This window comes from Narcine bancroftii, chromosome 11 (genome assembly GCF_036971445.1).
Source record: "Narcine bancroftii isolate sNarBan1 chromosome 11, sNarBan1.hap1, whole genome shotgun sequence".
NCBI lineage: Eukaryota > Metazoa > Chordata > Chondrichthyes > Torpediniformes > Narcinidae > Narcine > Narcine bancroftii.
In genome coordinates, this window is record NC_091479.1 from 87,871,628 (window position 1) to 87,889,963 (window position 18,336).

The following is an 18,336-nucleotide window of genomic DNA, read 5'->3' on the forward strand; positions in this document are numbered from 1 at the left end:
TTCGGAGCCGAACAGGAGTGTGGGTATGACAACGGCTCTGTATACGCTTATCTTTGTGAGGTTTTTCAGTTGGTTGTTTTTCCAGACTCTTTTGTGTAGTCTTCCAAAGGCGCTATTTGCCTTGGCGAGTCTGTTGTCTATCTCATTGTCGATCCTTGCATCTGATGAAATGGTGCAGCCGAGATAGGTAAACTGGTTGACCGTTTTGAGTTTTGTGTGCCCGATGGAGATGTGGGGGGGCTGGTAGTCATGGTGAGGAGCTGGCTGATGGAGGACCTCAGTTTTCTTCAGGCTGACTTCCAGGCCAAACATTTTGGCAGTTTCCGCAAAGCAGGACGTCAAGCGCTGAAGAGCTGGCTCTGAATGGGCAACTAAAGCGGCATCATCTGCAAAGAGTAGTTCACGGACAAGTTTCTCTTGTGTCTTGGTGTGAGCTTGCAGGCGCCTCAGATTGAAGAGACTGCCATCCGTGCGGTACCGGATGTAAACAGCGTCTTCATTGTTGGGGTCTTTCATGGCTTGGTTCAGCATCATGCTGAAGAAGATTGAAAAGAGGGTTGGTGCGAGAACACAGCCTTGCTTCACGCCATTGTTAATGGAGAAGGGTTCAGAGAGCTCATTGCTGTATCTGACCCGACCTTGTTGGTTTTCGTGCAGTTGGATAAACATGTTGAGGAACTTTGGGGGACATCCGATGCGCTCTAGTATTTGCCAAAGCCCTTTCCTGCTCACGGTGTCGAAGGCTTTGGTGAGGTCAACAAAGGTGATGTAGAGTCCTTTGTTTTGTTCTCTGCACTTTTCTTGGAGCTGTCTGAGGGCAAAGACCATGTCAGTGGTTCCTCTGTTTGCGCGAAAGCCGCACTGTGATTCTGGGAGAATATTCTCGGCGACACTAGGTATTATTCTATTTAGTAGAATCCTAGCGAAGATTTTGCCTGCAATGGAGAGCAACGTGATTCCCCTGTAGTTTGAGCAGTCTGATTTCTCGCCTTTGTTTTTGTACAGGGTGATGATGGTGGCATCACGAAGATCCTGAATTGAATGTTCATGTGTCGATTGAGTTATAATATAAATGAAAAACAACTAAGATATTTTTGTAAATCTATTGTGAAATTTTATCAGTCGTGCAAAAAAATTGTACTCAAGAAAAGATGTGTATACAAAAGAGAAATGTAAACAAATGTGCAAGACAGAAAAAAATATCTATTCAGTCATAAATAGTGTGCAAATTAAGAGTCCTTAAATGAGTCTAAAATTAAGATTGTTGTTTAGGAATTTGATGATGGAGGGTAGTAACTGTTCCTAAATGGTATTCCTGAACCTGTGGTACCTAGGCCTCTTTCCTGCTGACAGCAGCGAGAACAGAGCATGTCCTGGGTGGTATGGATCCTTGAGGATTGCTGCTGCTCTCCGGTGGCAACATTTCATGTAGATTTTCTCAACGGTGGGGAGAGATCTGCCTGTGATATACTAGGCTGTGTCCACTACCTTTTGCAGGGCTTTCCTCTTAAAGGTATTTGTGCCCCGATACTTTGTCCATTCTGATAAAGGAATCTAGATCTGAAATGTTAAATTGTTCCTCTTTCCACAAATGCTGTCTGACCTACTGAGTGATTCCAGCGTTTTATGTTTTTATTTCAGCAGTACCATTTTTTCTTTCATTTGAGGATTTGGGATTAAATAAAGTTGACAGTGGAATTTATTACAAAGTATAATGTTGCAGTGGGTCACTGTCATCTATTTTAGGTCATAGTGTCCTTTGTTTTCTAGCTTTGAAAAAACATGAGGCAGCTAAAGAAGTATTCAGCAAAATCCCGCAGGATTCGGCAGCTGAGGTGTATGCAAACTGGGAAGATTATGGAATGGAATCCATGCCTCCAGCAGAGGAGGAAAATGCTATCCGGGAACACTTGTGTATTAGAGCTTATCTGGTAATATGTGGGAAAGAATTCCAAAATCCTTTGTTCCTGGGAGTCGAAGCACATCCAAGAGGAATACAAAAAAGAAATGTTGGGAGTTTCAACTTAAATTTGATTGCTGGTGAAGGCAGAGTTATCCCCAATGTCACTGAACTAATAGATGACTAATTGACCAGAATTCCTAAAGATAATTGATTTTGGCCATGTGGTGAAAACATAATTATGAGTGTTTCACCCTAATTAATATTTCTTTGTGGTTTGTCCGATTTCTTAATTTTCCAATCGTTTTTAAAATTTAAAACTGCAATAACATCTCATCTCAAACTATAGTGCCTCATTTCTAATGTGGAGTTTTGTTGGTGCATTGTATGATTTCTGAGTATTCTCAAGTTTCTACATTTTACTAATAGCAATTTATAAATTATGTTCTTTTTCAGGAAGCACACGAAAAATTTAATGAATGGTTTAAAGTAATGCAGTCTGCACCTCAAGAACCCATCATAACTGAAAATGCAAGTTTCACAGAGACTGTGGCTCATGAACACAAACAGAAAAAGTTCAAGGTTCAAAGTGTAAATTTAAAAAAAGTTAGTTTGAACTTTTCAGTGTTTTTTTTTAAATTCATATTGATGTTTTTAATTCCCCTTTAGATGGATTATAAAAGATGGAGCAATGATTTGGAAGACCTGACCAATGAAGTAAAAGAAAAGATCTATAATGTCTTGCTTTTTGTAAATGGAGGATGGTTGGTTGACATAAGAGAGGTAAACAAAATGTATTTTGTTTTGAGGTCTTTGGATTTTTAATAATCAGCAAGGAAATATTTAAAAAGGAAACATTTGAATTGCATATAGTCATTGTCCTGGGAATCCAGTCAATCCACATCAGTGCCAATTTGTCTATTCTTTGGATTATTTCAGCATATTGAAATATTTATTATCTATGAGACGGATAATAAATTTGTGTACTCTTGGATTTTCATGAAATGCCTGTTCGGCAGCGGGAAGTAAGAATTTTGGTGCATGTGTACATTGCTGTATTATCATTAGCATGCAAAATCTTTGAGGACCTCTTCCACCCTGCACCCAGTATCTTTCAACTGCTCCCGTTAGGGGAGAGATACAGGTGTATCAGAGCCAGCACCACCAGGCTGAGGAACAGCTTCTTCCCACGGGCAGTGAGAATGTTGAACGACCAGAGGACGCAAGCCATCTGAGACTCATCTTTGCCAAACAATATTTATTTATTTATATAGGTATAATACTTGTCCTGCATACTTTTACCTAACATTCTGAGTGATGTGTACTCTATATGTGGCAATGTTAACAAAATTCCTGTGGTTAATTGCTAATTCCTCTGATCCAGAATAACGAAGAAAATGCTGAGCGGAGTCGCCAGTTGAAGTTGTTGCGTCAGCTGTGCTTACCTGCAATGTGCTTCTTGCTTCATACAGTACTGCACAGCACCAAGCAATACCAACAATGTTTAAAGCTTGCTGATGTAATTTCATCTGAACAACACAAGCTTTATCAAGTAAGTGAGCAATCAAATTTGAGATCTTTCATCTCGTAATCATTGGTACTTTAGTGATTCATAGCTTACTTGATTGTGCTGAGAGAAGTATCCTTTGTACATCTGGCAACTCATCATGATATTTTTGAAAACATCATTCCAATCAACAGAAAAAGTTTTTGGTTCTTGGATGAAATTTACTGCCTTATGACCAATATTAAAATATGTCTGAAAAAAATCCTCTCTATATTCAACTAATAGTTATTGCAATTAAACATTTGTTTTAATTAAGGCAGCTTTTCTGTTTAAAAAGTAAAACTTGTTTCTATAGTGACTTAATACTTGAAACACTGGTTAGTGACTTAATTTTTTTTCTCCTTTGCATCTCATTTATTTGTTTTAAATTTGATAAAATGCAGAAGATACATTTCTACAATGTAATAGGCAAACAGCAAAAACCTTTTTCCAAAGCTATAAACCTATTCTTGGTCTTTGAGAATGAATGGCAGAATCCTCAACATGGATGCTCATCTTTCAGCAAACTCTTCCATTACTTCACTTTATATGCTGGAAAAATGTCCACTTGAGGAAGAACTAGAGAATGTCAAATTAATTATACTCTTAAATTAGTACTTTCATAAACTATGACAACAACTGAATTTCAGTCTATTCGTCCATGATAACTGTCTGCATTCATTAACTTTAGAAATTAAAACAGAATGTGCTGGAAATAATCAGTAGATCATGAAGCATTATTGAAGAGAGAAACAATTAACATTTCAAATTATTGATTTTTCATCTTAACTATAATTCTGATCTTGTCATGAAGTTAAATGCAAGTTATGTTGTGTACATTTTGAGTTGAATTATGAAATATAGAGTAAAATGTCCTGGAACTTTGAAGTAATTTGCATTTCTATAAAATAGGTGTTTACCAAGGAAGAAATGACAAAGTTTTTGCGGTTGCTAAGAGAGTCATCACTCATGCTGTTGGATCAGAATCTCGATCCTCTGGGATATGAATTGCAGCCCTAGTGAACATTTGAAGTTGTTGTGGGAAGATATGATTTTAATAAACTAGGAGTCCAAAATACTGTTGAGGTATTTCAGAATTCTTCATCCATCACCCTTGTTTCTCCATTTCAGCAGGTTAAACTGGAAATGGTCAGTATTTGCATTTGTAATTTTACGTACACTTTTTTGTACCTGTACAAAATATTTTACCATCTTATTGAATGCACTGCTTCTGTTTTGTAATTAAAAATCAATAAAGTGGAAATGTTTCAAGTTGTAATCAATCATTTTGATTTGTCCATTAAAAAAAAATTTAAATAATTCTATAGATTATTGACCAATGGTGATCCCGAATTTAAGTATGGGTTGACTTGCCAGGAAAAAAACCCGATGTTTTTCAGTTTCTTGGTGAAAGTGACAACAATTTGTAATTCAGTGACTAAATTATTGGACTAACAGTTCAGTGGCACAAATTCATATCTGACCATTCCAGTTGTGAAATTTAAAATCAGTTAATTATTTATTTTTACTTTACAATTAAAGAAAACTAACCTCAGTAAAGGTTGCTATGAAACATAATAATGAAATTAGATGTACTATTGACATTGACTGAGGCACTAGACAAGTCATTCCCAGGGCCACATGACCTTGAAAAATCCTCCTCACAAATAATTTAGGTGATTTATCCATGGATTGGTCAAACAGTTGGCTGACATCAGGAAACAAGAACTACTGATGCTGGAATCTTGAGTGAACAAAGAAAGGCTGGAGGAACTCAGCAGGTTAGGTACTATATCATAGAAAGATACAGCCAGTCAATGTTTGGGTTTGGGACCCTTTAACGATATTCGGAACAAAAATAATAGCAGTATTTGGATGTAGCAAGTAACGTTTACAACATGTTGACTATCCCCAACAAAATATCAAAATCCTTGATATTTAATGCCATTGCAGATTCTTCCACATAAACATTGGGGGGAGTGCAGGGTATCATCGTAGAACAGAGGCACCCCGGAATGAAGTCATTGACCAGAAATTCAAAGCTCACAATGACATCAGTTAGGAGGGTGATGAAATTTTCTATATCTACCTGGATGGGTGCAGCCTCAACAATGCTCAAGAAGGCCAGGACATCTCTTCCAAAACTTTAAGTTTCTGTAAAGGCACCTCCTAAATATGTGATCTTTACCACTAAGATCAAGGAAAGTAAAAATGAAATAGCCAATATCTGTAGTACTCCCTCTTAGCCACATGCCATCATTACTTAAAAAAATATATGGCTCTTTCATAATTTGATTTTATGTAAATCCTGGAACGCTGTTCACAACATTCTGTGCCTTCTCCAGATGGATTGCATTTGGGCTTAAAAATCAATAGGATATGTGGATCATTTTAGAAGGAATAACACCAAAAGCATTTTAATTACCTGAATATGCCTTCACTGTTGCTCCTTTAACCCAGAGTTTCTCCAGCAGTTTCTTTTCAGATTCCATTATCTGTGGTCTACCGATGATCCTATTGCTTCCCCTTGTTTCTTCCAATCAAAATATGATGTCATGCTTCGTGTTAAACTCTCTGAGCCACATGCTTTCTTTCATTCATTTGTACATTTGCTTAAGTTTTACATTTGTTTTACTGTTTACTGTATTTTCCAGTTTCATGTCACCGGTATTTAAGATTGAGTAACTAATTTCTATCAAAATATCCACCAATCCTATCATGAACACAGGGACTACTAATGACTAAAATTCTCTTTCCTTTTTTTTGATACTTTATATTACAATTTCTGTCTCACTAACTTTAAGTTTGACCTAAATTTGAGTATAATTCCAGTGGCATACCTTAACTAGCATGTTGAAACTGATGTTAAAATTTTATCCAAAATTGGTTGTAACATTGGTCAAGAATGACTTGAAGGTAAATTGGCATGCACAAAATCAAAATTGGTACAAGCAACTGAGTTTGGAGGGGTGAGCTGGATGAAGGAAGAATTTGTCAGCACCATACATTTAAATTGTGAAGCTAGAAATAAGAATCTTGTAAAGGTGACCCATCAATTTTTGGGCGAAGCATTTGAAACATTTGCTTACTGTGATATGCTTTTGGGGTAGTGATCTCACCTGAATTAACAAGTTCTAGAATAGAACAAGCATAAAAAGATCACATGGCATTTTGAAACAAGAGTGGGGAATTGGCCCCTCCTTCATTTCTGTTCAGCCATTCAATAAGATCAGGGTTGAATTTTTACTTGAGTACCTCTGTCCTACATTAACTCCTGGATTCCCTTAATTTCAAAAAGTCCATTGATTTCTGTCCTGAATATATGAATAACAGAGCCCCCATCTGCTTGCATAAAGAATTCAAATGATTCATTTATATCATTTTTTTTCTCTCAGTGGCTGACCCCTTGTTTTGGGACTGTGATTCCTGTTCTAGATGACCCATTTGGGGGGGGGGGAACATCAACTATCCATCCTGTCAAACCCCTGATGAATTTTGTACATTTTAATGAGATCACTTTTCATTCTTCTGAGCCTGAAGTGAAAATAGGTCCAGTTTGCTTAATATCTCATATCAACATTTTATGAACCAACCTGGTAAACCTTCACTGTATTGCATCTATTGCAAGAACATGCTTTAACTGAAGGACTTGAGTACAAAATGCTAGAGCGACACTTCAAAGATGCCATATTTTAAAATAAGGACCACTTGCTTTCTCAGGTGAACATAAATGCCATTTATGGGTTCTTAGTACAAAATGGCTGCTGAGTTTCCTATGTTTCACAGTAACTGTACAAGGAGAGTACAGTCGTCCTGCATTGTTCAGGAATTCTGATTTGTCATCTGACTCGCCATGTTCCCAAGGCTGGAAGCTGGTTCTTGTGCTCCCATTGCACTACTGGAAATCAGAATTTATTATCATGAACATGTCACAGAATTTTTTTTTTGCTGCAGCAGCGCAATCCACATATCAAAATAAATAAAATGGTGCAAGAAAAAGACAAGGGGAGGTAGTGTCTGTGATTCAGTTTTCATTCAGAAATCTGATGGCCGAGGGGAAGAACCTGTCCTTGTGCCACTGAGAGCTCATCTTCAGGCTTCTGTACCTTTTTCCCCGATAGCAGCAGAGGGGTGGAGTGGAAAAGGAGGGGAGGGGAAGGGAAATGGATAGGGAGAGGGGAGGGGGAAACAAGGGCAGGGTGGGGAGGAGTAGAGACCGAGGGGAAGGATGGGGAAATGGAGGACCAGGGGGAATGAGGGAAGGGGGGGTATGAGGGATGAGGGGATGCCACGAGGGGAGGGGTGTGAAATTGGAGGGCAAGGGGAATGAGGAAGGGAACGTGGGGAGGGTGATGGAAGGGGGAATGAGGGGTGGGAAATTGGAGGGCGGGGGAATGAGGAAAGGGGAACGTGGGGAGGGTGATGGACGGAAGGGGGAATGAGGGATGGGGGGAAGGAGGACTGAGGGTGAGGGACGAGGGGGGGGGTGGGAAATTGGAGGGCAAGGGGTAATGAGGATAGGGGAACGTGGGGAGGGTGATGGATGGAAGGGGGAATGAGGGTGGGGGAGGAGGGGAGGGGTGGGAAATTGGAGGGCAAGGGGCAATGAGGAAAGGGGAACGTGGGGAGGGTGATGGAAGGGGGAATGAGGGGTGGGAAATTGGAGGGCGGGGGAATGAGGAAAGGGGAACGTGGGGAGGGTGATGGTTGGAAGGGGGAATGAGGGTGAGGGACGAGGGGAGGGGTGGGAAATTGGAGGGCGGGGGAATGAGGAAAGGGGAACGTGGGGAGGGTGATGGACGGAAGGGGGAATGAGGGATGTGGGGAAGGGGGAATGAGGGTGGGGGAGGAGGGGAGGGGTGGGAAATTGGAGGGCAAGGGGCAATGAGGAAAGGGGAACGTGGGGAGGGTGATGGAAGGGGGAATGAGGGGTGGGAAATTGGAGGGCGGGGGAATGAGGAAAGGGGAACGTGGGGAGGGTGATGGTTGGAAGGGGGAATGAGGGTGAGGGACGAGGGGAGGGGTGGGAAATTGGAGGGCGGGGGAATGAGGAAAGGGGAACGTGGGGAGGGTGATGGACGGAAGGGGGAATGAGGGATGTGGGGAAGGGGGAATGAGGGTGGGGGAGGAGGGGAGGGGTGGGAAATTGGAGGGCAAGGGGCAATGAGGAAAGGGGAACGTGGGGAGGGTGATGGTTGGAAGGGGGAATGAGGGGTGTGGGGAAGGGGGAATGAGGGTGGGGGAGGAGGGGAGGGGTGGGAAATTGGAGGGCAAGGGGGAATGAGGACAGAGGAAAGGGGAACGAGGAGAGGGTGATGGACGGAAGGGGGAATGAGGGATGGGGGAATGAGGGTGAGGGACATGGGGAGGGGTGGGAAATTGGAGGGCAAGGGGGAATGAGGACAGAGGAAAGGGGAACGAGGAGAGGGTGATGGACGGAAGGGGGAATGAGGGGTGTGGGGAAGGGGGAATGAGGGATGTGGGGAAGGGGGAATGAGGGTGGGGGAGGAGGGGAGGGGTGGGAAATTGGAGGGCAAGGGGCAATGAGGAAAGGGGAACGTGGGGAGGAGGATGGACGGAAGGGGGGGATGAGGGACGAGGGGAGGGAAGGGGAGGGGGGACGGAGAGAAGCGACGCCCTCCCGACACGGTGCTCGGCAGCAAGTGAGCGGCGGCGCGGCCCCCCGCCCCCCCATGGCGGTGAGCTCGCGAGGAGCGGCCTCGGGGTAGAGCGAGCGAGCGAGCGGCCGGACGGGCCATGCGCGGCAGCGGGCGGCTGGCGCTCGGGCTGCTGGTCAACCTGACGGCCTCCATCTGCATCGTCCTGGCCAACAAGTGGATCTACGTGGAGTTCGGCTTCCCCAACATGAGCCTGACCCTGGTGCACTTCATGGTGACCAGCCTGGGCCTGTGGCTCTGCCAGGCGCTCGGCGTCTTCTGCCCCAAGAGCCTGCGGCCCGGCAGGATCCTGCTGCTGGCGCTCAGTTTCTGCGGCTTCGTCGTCTTCACCAACCTGTCCCTGCAGAGCAACACCATCGGCACCTACCAGCTGGCCAAGGTCATGACCACGCCGGCCATCATCGGCATCCAGAGCTGCTGCTACGGCCACACTTTCTCCCCCAGGATCAAGCTGACTCTGGTAGGAACCACTGGGCACACAAATGCCCTCCTTTCCAACCTGGACATTACACTGCACAGCAAAGATTTTGCTTCCTGAACACTTTGGGGGGTGCTTCATGGGTGCTGATCCCCCACCACCCCCCTACCTTAACCCTGCCTTATAGTTATAACCCTAATGCTGTGATGTCCTGCTCTATCTTTAAACATGTCATTTTCTGCATCCACACTTGGACTTCATCCCTGCTCACCTTGGCACGGTCCGTGACCGACACGGTGACCGTGCTAAAGCGGTCCCGGGGCAACTGGAATCCACCAGTGCCGGCCGACTGTTGTTGGACGCTGATTTTCAATCTCGACCGGTGACCGGCCCGCGAGTCCGCGCCGCCCAGTTTGCGCCCCGTTGGCCTATACCCTCCCCGTTCGCTTTGAAAGGCGGGAGGAAACCGGAACACACACTTCCCCCCCACCGGAGAAAACCCACGCAGAGAGCGTACAAACTCCTTACGGACAGCGCGGGATTCAAACCCCAGTCCCGATCGCTGGTGCTGTTAAGGCACTATCTGCTTCACCAACCATGCCGCCCTGACATGAGAGGCATCAGAAGCTGAGTACAAATGAAAATCGAGAGGCATAACGTTTTTAGGTCAGTTGAAATAACACAATATGTCAGCATCATTATGCGATTAAACATGCTAAATTCAATAAAATCTCTTTTTTTCACACTATAAACCACATTGATCAAGATACATACATTTTCCTTTTCAAATATATACAGTGTCGTTTAATGTTTCTTTAACTTCCTACGTGATACAGCAAATCTGAAATTATCGTTGTGTTTATCTTGCAGTTGTCTATCGTAATCCCCATTTTCTTTTCAGGAAGCAAACACTTTGGGGGAAAAAAAGTTGTCCAGTGTAATTAGCCAGTTTTCACCTTAAGTTTTGGGAAATATATGATGGGATGAAGCTATTTTTTATGGGTACTGTACACAAATGTGGCAAGCGACTTGGATTTTAGAAATAGTAGCATTGCATTTAGGATTGTTGTTAAATTAATGCAGCTCTTAGTTGGAATTGTGACAGGGAATAATCCTTTTAAAAATTCAACTTTCATTCACCATATTAAGGTCCTTTTTCAGAAAATTGTGTTAAATTTTGGATTTCTCTTTTGTTAAGCGCTTCAGCTTTGTCCACCGCAATAGCATGGATCTCCCAGAGGTCACCCATTTCAATTCCCCATTCCATTCATTTGCTGACATGTCTGCCCATGGTCTCATGCATTGCCAGACTGAGACCACCCTCAAATTGGAGGAACAACACATCATCTTCCATCTGTGCTTCCTCCAACCGGTTAGCATTAACATTGATTTCTCTGACTTCAGAATATAAACCCTAACCCTAACCCTAACCCCCTTCCCCCTGTAGTCTCTGCAAATATTGTTAACATCACAGTGAGTTATGCTCATTTGAGGTTAAAAAAAAACCTTTGAAAATTATTTTCCTTTTCCTTTCCACTTAATATTTTCCCTGATATCAGCTGCATACTGCAATTTACTTTTCTACATTGACTAACAAAACATTGTGCATCCTGTCTGAGTGACTTTTTTCATGTGCATTCTAGAAAAGTTTAAAGTTATTGGAAATGAAAACAGGTAAATGTTCATGACTAAGATTTTAACACATGGGAGCCATAACAATGAATGAGTAGTTCATACTGTGCTTTCCAACAAGTGTTTATGTTTTACATCTTGTGTTTGAAACAACAATTTCAGATAGCAAGTCTTTTCAGATGCATCCTCGTGTGAAAGATTACTTGAAGAATCTTTTGAAGTGCATTTTTTGCAGAGTATTTCATAAAACAAATTAATAAACACATTTGTATTTGTAAAATATGTCAATAAAAAAGTTTGTATTCTGAGAGATATTGTCTTAAAATCACATTTAACTACTGCTGTGCCAGTAAGCATGAATTCTAATTATTGTAAATGTTTAATCTATTTGTTTTTAAACCATTTCTCTGGAAAATGCCATTATTCTAGCTTTAAAGTTGCAGATAATAATCCTGACCTAATGATCTCTTTATTTGTTACAGATCCCTATTACGTTGGGTGTAGTTCTGAACACTTACTTTGATGTCCAGTTTAATTTTCTTGGAATACTTTTTGCAACTCTTGGTGTTTTGGTTACTTCTCTATATCAAGTGGTTAGTAATTTTGTTTTCATTAGTTTTGTAATGAAATGTTCTCTGCTCACATCATGAACTTTGAGATTCCAATGAATCTGTTATGAAACAACAGGCAAATGTTCAAAGATAATGACCAGCTTTTAAGTTATTTTAATTAAATTTTTAATTCTTTAAAAATCTAGACATACAGCACAGTAACAGGCCCATCCGGCCCATGAGCCTGTGCCGCCCAAATACTCCAATCAACCTACAACTCCTGTATGTTTTTAAGGGTGGGAAGAAAACAGAGCCCCCAGAGGAAACCCACACAGACGTGGGAAGAATGTACAAACTCCTTACAGACAGCATTGGATTCGAGCCCGAGTTGCTCGGGCTGTAATAGCTAACTGTGACTGTGACGCTAACTGTTCCATCCCCAGTGTATAAATTTATTTGAGGGAATACTATTAAATGTATTTTGAGTGATTTCAGCAATTTTATTTCCCATTATTTTGGTTCATTTACTTTCTCTGTTATAATTCCTTAATGTTTAAAGGATGGTTTCTGGATTCCATCTGTGGTTCATTTGACAGTAGTTTCGTTTCTGAAAGACCATGGATTCAGTTGAAAGTTGAGCATCCCTAGGTTGATACTCCAGATTATTGAAAGAGTACACCACTGTTTCAGGGCACCATCTTTCAATAAAACATTAATCAGGGAATAATCCCAGAGCCTAGAATATTAAATTATTGGAAAATTTCTTTATACTGGAGTATTTTCTCAGGATTCAAACTAATGTGCCACGCACAACAGGAAGATCCACAACTTAGACTCTAATTAATGTTGAGTTAGCTGAGATGGCAGGATTCCAAAGTGATCGCTATCCTGTTATAAATTTCTATCTTTACTGAAAGCCTACCACAACGATTAAAAGAATTACTTTAGGCTTTGCGACAATTTTTTTAGCCCACACAAATATTATTGATATTGATGTAAAACGTGTCAATGTCTATATAATTAAGACACACAATGTAGAATGGCGTATTGTTTTTCCTACATGAAATAAATTTAAAGTGATGGCTTCCTCACCTGCTCCTACCAAGAAATGGCACAGAGGTTTTGATTATCTGTAATGTAAAGTGATAGAAAACTAACATGTATGAGGTAGTGAATTCTCACCCAACACTACTTACAGACTGATCTCTTGTCAGAGGTTATAGGAACAGGGTGTTAGCCAGATATTTTTCCAATTGCTGATCAGACTTGGGTAAGCAACTTACTGTTGGTTATTTACTGATATGTGTAATCAAAGTTCCTATTTTGCTTTGTAGTGGGTCGGAGCCAAACAACATGAACTACAGGTGAACTCTATGCAGCTCCTTTACTACCAGGCTCCGATGTCCTCTGCCATTCTTCTGTTTGTCGTTCCCTTTTTTGAACCAGTGTTTGAAGAGGGAGGAATTTTTGGAACATGGTCTGCTACAGCACTGGTAAAATTTGGCATTGTTATTTATGCAATTTTTAAAATTGTGTACTGAAAACCTGTATATTGTAAAAGTATTAGATCTAATCAAAACTAAAGTGTCTTTAACATATCTGAAGCAGCACAAAATGACATTTTGTGCACTATTTAACTATTAGTGCTGAGGGAAAAGAATATTTTGAAGACTCCAAAGATGTCCACTCCTGCTCTACAGACAACAAAATAAATCTCTGTGTGAATCACATACTTTAAAGGGTCATCCTTGCTGCGCCAAAGCCACATTTCTAATCATTAGGATTTCTCTGCATGAAATGGATAATTTCATTTCAATTTAGAGATTCAGCATGGTAACAGGCCCTTACGGCCTGCGCCGCCCAAATACATCCATGTGACCAATTAACCCATTAATCCCGTGCATCTTTGGAATGTGGGAGGTAACCCACACAGACTTTGGGAGAATGTGCAAACTCCTTACAGGAAGTGCTGGATTCAAACCTGATTTGGTGGCACTATAATAATGCTGCGCTAACCACTGCACTGCAGGGTGGCACGGTTAGCATGGAGGGCAGCATGCTTAGTGTAGCAGTTAGTGCAACGCTGTTACAGTGTCAGCAATTGGGACTGGGATTTGAATCCAATGCTGTCTGTAAGGAGTTTGTATGTTCACCTCGTGTCTGTGAGTTTCCTCCGGGGGGCTCCAGTTTCCTCCCTCCGTTCAAAACGGAGGGTTGTAGGTTAATTGGGGGCATGGGCCTGTTACCGTGCTGTACTTTTAAATTTTAAAAATCCATCCATTTAATTTTAAATGAAATGTTAGTGAGCTGCTGTTCGGCATACCTTCCAATTGTCAGGCTTTGGATCCTGGCATAATTTTTATATGAGAACCATATTAAGTGGAAAGGACATTCTCCTCCCATCTGTATGCCTAAACAATAACTTGAATGCTTGCAGATGTGAGTGAGCCAGATGAATGCCTATATTTACTGAATTGAGTAATGTAAAAGTAATCATGGCTCAAGGTGCAATATAGGACCAAGAGCCAAACTAAAACTTGATTTGATCCAGATCGACAAAAGATAATGCCTTGGAGGAAAAGAATGGTACCCTTTCAAAATGCTAAAAGAAGTCATTCCATTTGTAAAACCCAGAAATAACGATCACATCCAGAGATTGTACCTTCAGTTCTTGGCCAGAATCATTTTAAAGTCCTGTAAATGTAGAGAAAACATTACTTTTTAAAATTGTAGATGGGATGGGCTGCAGCTCTGCTGGGCACCTTCAGCTGTAAACAGTTTACCTTTGATTTATGATTTGTGTCTAAAAACCTTATCCAAAAATACTTCTAGGTTAAAGAATATTCTTAATGATGAATTTTAATTGAAATATTGTTAGAAATTAATTTTTCTCAGCACTACTTTGCAATCTTAAAACATGATAACTATGTTTTTTTTAAAATCTTCTCTAGATAATGGTATTTCTTTCTGGAATAATTGCCTTCCTGGTGAATTTGTCAATTTACTGGATCATTGGGAATACCTCGCCCGTTACGTATCCTTTTGCCTTTGGTATTGTTGTCAATTCATGATCATCCACTATACTATTGAAACTGCAAATTTTGCAGATGTTTACATTTTTCACGTGAAATATTCCCATTCAGTCAAAACTTGGGTTGCTATTAATGTGTACAAATTCTCCAAAGCCTAATGTCCACACAAATTTTCTTTCTTCCTGCAACTTTAGACTTGTGCGATCTGCGAATCTGCCAATCCATTTTTTTTTAACTAGTTTGTAAGTTCATCTGTTTCCTTGAATAGCCTCTAGTAAGTTTAGAAAGATTAAATTGTCCTGTGAGGAATCCCTCAGACATAAGCATCTTAAAATTATATGGCCATTGTATGTTAATATTCCAGCTTACATTGCCTATGTTCACTGCATTTATAAACATTGTTTTACAGCATACCACTTGTAGCTACACAATATGATTATCTAGAAGCTTTCATTTTTAAGATGTGTATAAAGGAAGCAACACCCAAGTAAACTAGGTTGCGAAGCAGGTAGGTTTAAGGAATAATAGAAAATCTTAATTAAAAAACAAAATCTGTTCATAATGAAAGGATGATCTTTGCCAAAAGTTAAGAAAAATGGTTTTGATGTGATTATGTTAATCACTCATTTGACAGATAAATGGCTTCAATTTTTTAGCTCATCCTTTACTAGGTTACATTTCAAATGTAGGTAGGATGATTTTTTTTTGTGCTAATACATTGGTGAACTGTCATTGAAATTATCTACAATTTTGAAGTTAACATTGATGAAGCAGAAAAAGACTGAAGAAAACAAGTTTGGTTCTGTAGCTTTGGACTCTTGACTTTAAAAAGACTTAATTATAAAACTTCTTTCCATTTAAGAAAATAGTTTAAAGGGAATATTATTCCAGTCTTAAAAATATAGTAGAAAATATGGATGAGGTCTGTGTTAGAAGGGTATTTAAATTAGATGAAGACCTGTAAAAAGGTTGCCAAAATAATGTGAGGAATTTTGCACACTCTGCAGGTTTTCACAGACTAATTGATGCAATGATGTAAATAAGGAACGTGAACAGGAGTAGCTTTTTCAAACTCAAGGGGTATTTTATAGGATAAATTGTTGAATTAAAATCTGTAATGTAATGTTCCTTATGCGACATGATAGTGTTACGCAGTATTGTTTAATTCTTTGACTTCAATTCCAGATATAATATGTTTGGACATTTCAAGTTCTGTATCACCCTTCTTGGAGGATACATTTTGTTTAAAGATCCTCTTTCAATTAATCAAATTCTGGGAATTCTGTGTACATTATGTGGCATTTTATGTTACACCCATTTCAAACTTAGTGAACAAGAAGAAGAAAAGAGCAAGTTGGCACAAAGGCCATAAAAATTTTGACAAGCTCTTCCACTGCATATATTTTTATATATATATATGCTGCTAATTTCCCTTGGTACTCCATCACTGTGAATTGTAGGATTAGCAATTAAATACTGCATTTTAATCATGGGAAAGTTTGTTTTCATTGAAATTTATCAGTTTTCATGTGCCATCATTGCTTATGAAGCATCATCTATTTTTAAGAATTATATATACTATCAGCCTGAAAAAACTTTGGGAACTACGCAGAACATCTTTAGTATCTGAAATTTGTGGCACAATAGACCATTTCGGTCATCATTCCAAACAAAATGAGAACTGTTCCATTTATTCCCAATTCTGCATATAACCTTTGCATCATACATCACTTTGTCACAGTTACTCTGCAAATGTGATGATGGTTTCTGCTTCCCTTTCAAGTAGATTTCATTCACTATTTTTCTCAATATCCCTTTTCATCTTGTCAGTTTACTACATTTATCATCTTCTTTGTCAATGGACCAATATCTGTTCACCTTATCCAGACCTTTGAATATTTAAACAACTAAATTAAATTCACTTTCCTATCTCCTTTGTTCCAAATAAAATAGTTAGCCTCTCTTAAACCTACTGTAATTTTCCAGACCTGGCACATCCTCAAATCTGTGTCCCAAGAACAAGCAAATATTTGCCCTGGTCTTATCTATTGACAAAAATTCCAGAAAGTATCTTTTGCTATTCTTTTTAAAGGTTCTAAGTTGATTAAACACAAAACAAGAAGAGAAAATATCGCATACAAATTTACTCTCCGTAAGTATTTTTGATATTTGAGATCCATTAGAAAATCTAGTTTATTCACTAGTTCCAGTCTGTCATCAACTGTGTACACTGGTTCTGCAATGGCCAAACTGAATTTTATTCTGCTATCTTAACATTTTTAATACTAAAACAATCCAAAATATTTTCTAAATGTTTTCTTTTTAGTGCCATGTACTGCTGAAGTGAAAATCTTGAGGGAACCAACTGAATTTTTGTCTAAAATGGAAACGATATTGTGTGATATTGTATGATATTGCATTCTTTAACTGTGATGCGAATCAATGAAAGCAGACATTAAGCCTCCGATGTTTACAATGTCTATAAAATATTATGTTCATATCAATTGTTTTTTTTTTATCAACTCAATTCTGTTGAAAATGATTAGATTTAAGAAAAAACCTGTAAGTATTACACTTTATATTTGCTGAGATAGAACTATTTGCAAAAGAATATAAAATTAAACCGTAAATTGAATTTGTGTGGTTTAGATAAAACTTGTGAAATCAATGCTTTCTAACTCCACAGAAGTTGCTATGTATTTCAGTATTTTCTATTTTTATTTCACAATTTTTCAAATGTTTCAGGTATTGAGGGATCAGATAAGCTGAGAAGTATATTGCACAAAAAATGGCTTCTTTGAAATGGAACATGAGTAGCAGCCATTCATTGCTATTTGTCATTTCTTGTTATCACTTTACTAAAAGAGCAGTAGAAACAATCTTGGAACAGACTTTATGAATAGAAATGTGCTCTATTGGCAATGTTGCGGTAATAATATGGGATTTTCAAACTTGTTCTTGACAATCTTATACACCATCTCTCACAATCAGTCTATTTTGATGTTTAATACAAAACAGAAAATTCTAGCAATATTCAACAGGCCAAGCAACATTCTTTGTGTGCCTTTAAGAGAAAACAAAAGTAAACATTTTGTGTATGTTCAAGACAATAAAAAAAATCTTGGATCTTAGGTTGATGACCTTTGAGCAGAACATTACATAATTGAGATTAACAGTTTGTCCTGTTTCACCATAATTTGTGCTGCTAGAACAAAAATTAATTCTTCTTACAAGTGATATCCTCTGCACATTCACTGTATCATCTCACTGTATCATTTGTACAGTCAAGGGCACAAAACTACATGCCACTTCATTTAAAATGTTCATCATATAGCACGGAAACCCACCAAGCCAGTAGCAATTGCCTAGCACCTGCCTCCACCAATCTCATTTTATTCTCCTTGCAGAGCCATCAATTTTCCCCATGATTCTGCTACTTGCTTACACATAAGCATTTCACAGTGGCCAATAAACCTACCAACTTGCATGTTTGGGCTGTGAGAGGAAACGCACATATTGCAGAGGGAATATGCTAACATGAAACAAGCCACCAGAGGGCATATGCTAACATGAAACAAG

At 39.6% G+C, this 18,336-nt stretch overlaps 2 protein-coding genes across 3 annotated transcripts in view; both read left to right on the plus strand.

Moving 5' to 3' along the window:
* Positions 1-4,725, plus strand: part of nup107 (nucleoporin 107) — a 46,945-nt gene extending 42,220 nt beyond the window's left edge. For both annotated transcript variants that reach the window (XM_069903903.1, XM_069903904.1), the window contains 5 exons: positions 1,771-1,931; positions 2,357-2,482; positions 2,570-2,683; positions 3,285-3,452; positions 4,359-4,725. In XM_069903903.1, coding sequence (XP_069760004.1) covers positions 1,771-1,931; positions 2,357-2,482; positions 2,570-2,683; positions 3,285-3,452; positions 4,359-4,466 — 677 coding nt within the window. In that variant the 3' untranslated portion in view covers positions 4,467-4,725. The remainder of the gene's footprint in view (positions 1-1,770; positions 1,932-2,356; positions 2,483-2,569; positions 2,684-3,284; positions 3,453-4,358) is intronic.
* A 4,318-nt stretch (positions 4,726-9,043) lies between these two features.
* On the plus strand, positions 9,044-17,392 carry slc35e3 (solute carrier family 35 member E3). Its single transcript, XM_069903910.1, has 5 exons — positions 9,044-9,584; positions 11,657-11,767; positions 13,060-13,218; positions 14,677-14,759; positions 15,943-17,392. Exons 1-5 carry the CDS (start codon positions 9,204-9,206, stop codon positions 16,127-16,129), a joined length of 921 nt encoding a protein of 306 aa, XP_069760011.1. The 5' UTR covers positions 9,044-9,203; the 3' UTR covers positions 16,130-17,392.
* Positions 17,393-18,336: the final 944 nt, after the last annotated feature.